The 7487-nt window shown below is 39.7% G+C and overlaps 1 protein-coding gene across 1 annotated transcript in view; it reads right to left on the bottom strand.

Moving 5' to 3' along the window:
- Positions 1-1485: 1485 nt before the first annotated feature.
- Positions 1486-7487, bottom strand: part of LOC142095483 (uncharacterized) — a 65976-nt gene continuing 59974 nt past the window's right edge. Inside the window, 4 exon segments of the mRNA XM_075178427.1 lie at positions 1486-2814; positions 6594-6705; positions 7132-7229; positions 7318-7441. Coding sequence (XP_075034528.1) covers positions 1862-2814; positions 6594-6705; positions 7132-7229; positions 7318-7441 — 1287 coding nt within the window. The 3' untranslated portion in view covers positions 1486-1861.

Raw genomic sequence — 7487 nt, 5'->3', positions numbered from 1 at the left:
TAATACATCTCTTTTTTCATTTTGGGCCCCAAAATTAAGATGCGTCTTATACATGAGTGCGTCTTATACATGGTGAAATACGGTATATGTAAAACATATGATCCTACAAGTACTAAATTATAAAGCGCAGTTAAACTCCATTTATTTTTCATACAATTCACATGAAACACACAGAATCACAGTCCTCCATTTAAACACAGCACATGTAACTCTGTTCCCAATTATTTTATTATATGCACACTCTCTGGTCACTGTTTCCAGTACAAATGCACAGTTCAGTAGCTACTGGCTCTATAATGCAATATCACAGCACAAGTCTCTACATTGTATTATTCCATAGCTTTACATATATTGCTCACAACATAAACATTATTGCTCTCACAAACAATCCACATGCTTTCCATTATGTATAACAAACACCAACTTTTATTTCCACTGCTCCCAAAAATGCACACATTAAATATAAAGCATTACCTTACTCATCTTTCCTTGTTATCACGCTTCAATGCTGGAAGCTGGGAATAACAGCTATGGAGCCCGGGTTACGAAGAAAATATATATTGATTAGAACAGGTATGAACCAGAAAATGCAGGAATTGATACGAACCGAGTATTGCTGACAATAAACAAAGATTTCTGGGTGATGCTGAGAACTGGTGACATGAAACACAACTAGTGCAAGTGGAATGGCTGAATGGAGAGAAATCAGATAGAGCGATGATGGCAGCAGCTTGTAGGAGTACCAGAGAACAGGAGAGACAAGAGAGCACAACAATGAAGAACATCAACATAACAACAATGACCAGCACAGGTAACTGGGAGAAGCAGGTATAAATAGGAGACAATTAGATGGGGATGATTAGCTTCGTTCAACAAGTTAACCCCTGGCAGTGAAAAACAGAAAAGGCACAATAGCAGAACCTCTGGTGGATTAGAGGTATTGCAGGAAATAGTAACAAGTCCAATATATTCCAAAGACAGGAGCTGCCGAGAGAAGCAGGATTCCGAGGAAGATGCAGTAGGAGCGCAGGCAGATCCTGACACTTGTATTGTAATCCATTTTATTCCGATAGAGTGAAGGATGGAGGTGGAGAGAATGAGGGAGAGGAAAAAAAAAGGGACATGATCTCTCTACAGCTGTCCGTGTGGAAAGAAGTGTTATAGAAAAAGGACTTGATGGTGTTTTTGTAGTATAAATTGCACAAAATCGCACTGTGCATGCCCATAAAGAGAATGCACACTTATGCGCCAATACATACATACACGTGTTTGGCACTTGTGCCTCCTCATGACTATAGCATGAGTACAGTAAAGGTGTGTTCACACAGATGCGTCTCATGCAGACCTGCAGAAACATGCATAAACGTCTGTTAGGAGGCGTACCCTTTGCACTTGGCGTAACCTGGCGCATAAGATACTGATGCAGAGCCAGATGATTGTTTCATTTAGAAGAGGATTTGACAAAACAAACTTCATACGGTACGCTTAATTTCAGACATTTTTATTGGGGCAAAAAAAACAAGGATACACATTCTGTCCAGTCAGTAAGGTAATCCGGTAGTATGTAGATAATATACTGACAAACCTGCAAATCCTTGATGCAATCATATTTTATCTTTCAAATACCACCTGGAAAAAGCTTTTCTATGTGAACTCTTGATCTTTGACAAAACCTTATTTCTGTGTAATCATCTCCCACAGTCAGAGCATGCAAATGGTTTCACACAAGTGAATAATCAAACTTTGATTTATAGCATTACCCATATTCAGAACATGGGAAAGTAATTAGTTTTGTGGCTTCTCTGAAGAAACATTAGTTTACAGGCATAATTTTTCCACAATCAGAAAATTAAAATGCAATTTATTTTGTGTGAAATCCCTGTTGTTTATAAGATTTATTTTTATTTAAAAATGTCTGGTCCCTTGTGTGGATTCTCTTATGTTTAACAAGATCCGATTTATAGCCAAAACATTTCCCACAGTCAGAACATGAAAATGGCTTCTCACCCGTGTGAACTCTCTTATGATGAACAAGATTTGATTTCTGTTTAAAATATTTCCCACATTCTGAGCACGAAAATGGCTTCTCATCTGTATGAATTCTCAGGTGTTGAACAAGCTGTGATTTCTCTCTAAAACATTTCCCACATTCAGGACATAAAAATGGCTTCTCACCTGTGTGAATTCTCTTATGATTAACAAGATTTGATTTCTGTGTAAAATATTTCCCACATTCTGAGCACGAAAATGGCTTCTCATCTGTATGAATTCTCAGGTGTTGAACAAGCTGTGTTTTCTCTGTAAAACATTTCCCACATTCAGGACATGCAAATGGTTTCTCACCTGTGTGAATTCTCTCATGAGTAACAAGAGTTGATTTTTGCGAAAAACATTTCCCACATTCAGTACATGCAAATGGTTTCTCACATGTGTGAATTCGTTGATGCTTCAGAAGATCCGATTTCTGTATAAAACACTTCCCACATTCAGAACACGGAAATGGCTTCTCACCTGTGTGAATTTTCTGATGTCTAATAAGATCTGATTTCTGAGAAAAATATTTCCCACATTTTTGACATGAAAATAACTTATCTCCATGAGCTGTACTATGTGTAGCAATATTCGAGTTAACAGGAGGACATTCCTCTTCATTACCGGGCTCAAGTAATATATCTGTACTGTGAAGTACTGGATATATACTTGGGGTAATGGTGCATTCTCCAGGAGAATCTCGTGTAATGTCATTTTCTTCTATTTCGCAATTTGGATATAGAATAAGATGTCCCTCAGTGGTATTCCTGCTGTGGTGTCCATCTGTAGGGAATAATATTAAAACAATGGAATAATGTTATTTCTAGATAAAGGTTACTTTTATAATAAGGAACACGCTTTAATGCTACAGTATTTTAAGCAAGAATGGGGCAGCACAGTGGCCTAGTGGTTAGCACTTCTGTCTCACAGCACTGGGGTCATGAGTTCAATTCCCAAACATGGCCTTATCTGTGTGGAGAACCCCTGTGTTTGCGTGGGTTTCCTCTCACACTCCAAAAACATACTGGTAGGTTAATTGGCTGCTATCAAAAATTGACCCTAGTCTTTCCCTGTCTGTCTGAGTGTGAGTGTGTGTCTAAATTAGGGAATTTAGACTGTAAGCTCCAATTGGGCAGGGACTGATGTGAATGAGTCCTCTGTACAGCACTGCGGAATTAGTGGCGCTATGTAAATAAATTAAATAATAGATGATGATGATATATTATGGAACAAAATCAGTTATATCCCCATATATGTAATTGACATAGATAGAATAAGTGGATGGTTCCAGAGATAAATAGCCTGGGAAATGCAGAAATACCTCTCCTTTATGTCTAGTCTCCTTCAATTCTGGGTTATTTAATGTATATACACAGTTGTGGCCAACAATCTTGCACTTTTTGAAATAACTCACAATTTCCTCTGAAATTGACAATAAAAATTATTTAGTCCCAATTCTCTGTTAATATACACAAAATGACTGCCATAAACCACTTCCTATAGCCATGGATGAGCTTCCTGCACCTCTTTACTGGCAGTTTGGTCCTCTCTTCCTGTGCAAACTGCTCCAGGTGTCCCAGATTTTAAAAGAGCCTTCTCCCATCTGCTGTTCTCAGTTCTCTCCATGTGGTTTTTTTCAGATCAGTCTCATTGCTGCCACTTCAGAACAGTCCATCGTCTCGTCTTGAACCATTCCTGGGTGTTTTCGAAGTGTGTTTGGGGTCATTGTCCTTCTGGTGGAGCCAGCTTTCTATACAGGGTTCAACATTGCACTTGAAAATGGCTCGGCAATCTCCAGAGCTCATGATACCATGCGCACATTCAAGACACTAGTGCCAGATGCAGCACAGCAACCCCAAAACATCACTGAACCTCCTCTGTGTTTGACTATAGGGATGGTGTTCTTTCATTTTGCTTTATGTAAACATAGAGATGATGTGCTTCACCAAAAATCTCCAATTTGGCTTCAACAGTTCACAGGACATTCTCCCAGAAGGAATTTGACTTGTTAACCCCTTTCATTGAGTTGGTGACAGAGGGTGTAAGTTTAAATTGCTATATCCGTAGTCTGAAGGTCAGCTCAATCTGTTTGGCAATCGATCAAGGTGAATTTTCCACCATTTGATCAGAAGTTGGCTACAGTGTCATATGCTTTAAAATTCCTAATGACATTACATACAGTGGAAATTGGAACATCAAGGTCTCTGGAGATTGATTTGCAGCCTTGAGATTGTAAATGCTTGGATACAATCTTATGTATGACCTCCTCTCTCTTCTCCATGCTCACTGCGATACACACAGGGACACTAACTGAGCTTCAAACGAGAAAAGGATTCATTCTCATGTTTAATGAGTGATTTTTATATTGAAGGCACTTGCTACTCAACACAGGTGAGTTGGGATCCAAAATGAAGGAGAATCACCTGCTTGAAATCTAATTATATTGAACTTCTTCTTAAAAAAGATTCTGCCTATTTCCTATGTTCTGTCCATAATAACTACATTTACTGTCTGCTTTTCTGGTTTAGACTTTGGTATTTGATCCTGACTTTAAAATACAAGAAAAAAAGTCCTTTGGCACTAAATATGGCAATGAATCTGAAGACCACTGCACGAGGTCTGCGTCCTCGAAAACACAATGAAATACAACAAAACACTGCAATGGTACTTCATATCACCAAAAAAATGACTACTGATGCACTGTGGATATTAAAATAAATACACATTTATTAAGACCAATAATGGTTAAAGATGGATATAATACCGCTGCTGATAATGCAATAAATACACAATACAGATTACGGATTGTGTGGAGCTATAGGAATCTATCACCAGGGCAAACGTTTCTGGAGGAAACCTTTTCGGCAACACCCATCAGCACAAATGCATAGACCAAGTGAAAAGGCACAGATCGGACGGTATACAACTTTTCCAGGCATCTGGTAAGAAAGTGCTTTCCATGTTTCACTGTGTGGATTGCTAATCCTCAGTTATTGATTTTTGTTTGCCCCTCCATTATTGACTCTTTGTTTGCTCCTCCATATATAGTCTGGATCAATTCAGGATTTATATTGCGCTACCTCACGCTATTTGATTATTATTATTATCACCATTTATTTATATAGCGCCACTAATTCCGCAGCACTGTACAGAGAACTCACTCACATCAGTCCCTGCCCCATTGGGGCTTACAGTCTAAATCCCCTAACATACACACACAGACTAGGGTCAATTTGTTAGCAGCCAATTAACCTACCAGTATGTTTTTTTTGGAGTGTGGGAGGAAGCGGAGCACCCGGAGGAAACCCACGCGAACACAGGGAGAACATACAAACTCCTCACAGATAAGGCCATGGTCGGGAATTGAACTCAGACCCCAGTGCTGTAAGGCAGAAGTGCTAACCACTTAGCCACCGTGCTGCCCAATTGATTGAGACTATTATTTGAATCAACAGTATACAAACGTTATTCTGATCGTCTGCAGAATTTTTGGAGGAACTACATTAGAATATACAACATAGGTGCACCTATATATGTACATATCTATTTGGGTTTTCTGTAGATCTAGATGATTTTTGTATCTGTGTTGTGTATTTATTGCATTATCAGCAGTGGTATTATATTCACCTTTAACCATTATTGGTCTTAATAAATGTGTATTTCTTTTAATATCCACAGTGCATTAGAAGTCATTTTTTTGGGTGATTTGAAGTACCATTGCAGTGTTTTGATCCTGACTTTGCTTGATATTGTCCGGTTCCAACTCTGGTATGGTTTATGTATCTGTCAGTTCCCTCCTAGTAGGACTCTGATGAAGGCAGTGACCTGTCGGCATGAGAGAATCCAAAACTCCACGTTAGGGTCTTTGTTGAAATCTGGGTTGCCAGCTGTGGTTAACAGGGCCTCATATGAAAACAGAGGTAAAGCCTACTTGGCATCCGTTCTCAGTTGTTACAGTTCTTCAGTTGCATACATTACATTCACTATAAGGGTCAGGAAGTCGTCTTCCTTCTTCTCCATCCCTACGGCTCTTGTGGATCTGTGTGTCAGCCGTAAGCGTAGCGACAGTGACGCAGGAGAGCTGCCTTGTTGGCAGCACCAGGGGAGAAGCCTTTGCAGCACTAAATCAAGCCCGGGATGGAAGGACATCCAGCATTGGTTACTAATAGATCGGTATAGTCTGTCTGTACTCATACCTCTTGTATGTTATGCTGCTCCCACTGTAGTGTGATTGTTTAACCCATTCATGGAAGTGTTCTATTCACTGTTGGTGCTTTGTGTTAATAAAGTTAATGCATGAATTATCAGACATTTGCCTGGGTGTGTAAATATGTTCCCACATCCACGATACTGATGGTGGGTAGCAGAGCAATGCTAGCACGGCAAGCACTAATGTGTGGAAGTCTTGGCGAGGTAATCCTGGGGCGAGTGCCCTGGTATAAGTGACACCCATTGGATTTCAGGCCTCGGTATAGTCTGTACCAACTGCTAGAGGCCAACGCCCCTGATAATCTTGAATAGGAGAATATGTGACTCTTCTGTATCTAGTGTGTATTACTCACCTGTGCTGATATCTGTAGGGATTTCCTCCTCCTTACACTGCTGATCACCCCTCACATACGTCACTTCTTCTACCTCTATATCTTCTACTTTACTATCAGTCAGGTCTTCATACTAATCAAACCGAAAGCATCCAATCAATTGAGAGCAAACAGAAAAATATTGTTTTATGTGATTCACACTCCTCCCAGTAACATCTTCAATGGAGACTGAATTTCCCAATGATACCCACATCCCACACCCGCCTCCAAGACTTCTCTTGTGCTGCATTAACTTTACATGCCCAATCGGACTCTCCACCGGCCTCCAAAGTTTTAAGCATTCCTTCTTGCTGGTCCAGTCCAGCTCTGCCCATATTCTCACTCCATGTCACCCCTCGTCTCCTTGAATGTTCTCTATTTTGCTTGTTGGTCCTATACGTATTTTCAATATGCTATACATCCCCTCTGTACAGAGCTGAAGAATTTTTTGGCATCACATAAATAAATGATAATAATATAGAGTCACTTTGTATTTGGTTGAATCCTCAAATCCAGTTACCTGATAATCCTGTAAGATACTGTCATTTTCTTCTGTGTGATCCTTTGAATAAAGAGGATGGGGCCATCTCTCTGGGGTATTTTCGTTACTGGATCCATCTGTAGGAAACACACAATGATGGAAAATATTGTCTATTACATGATTATCAGATGTGTGTATCTAGGTGACCCTCAAAAGTGCTTTTACCTAGTGATAGAAGGGTCCGTTGATTACCCATCATCATGTCCTTGTACAGATCCTTGTGTCCTTCTAAATACTCCCACTCCTCCATGGACAAATAGACAGTGACATCCTCACACCTTATAGAAATCTGAAATACACAATTATATAGCTATCAATTAGACACAGCCCCTGGT

This window comes from Mixophyes fleayi, chromosome 6 (assembly GCF_038048845.1).
Source record: "Mixophyes fleayi isolate aMixFle1 chromosome 6, aMixFle1.hap1, whole genome shotgun sequence".
In the NCBI taxonomy this organism is placed as follows: Eukaryota; Metazoa; Chordata; class Amphibia; order Anura; family Limnodynastidae; genus Mixophyes; species Mixophyes fleayi.
Note: the sequence above shows the minus strand (reverse complement) of the source record. Positions and strands in the feature narration are given on the sequence as shown.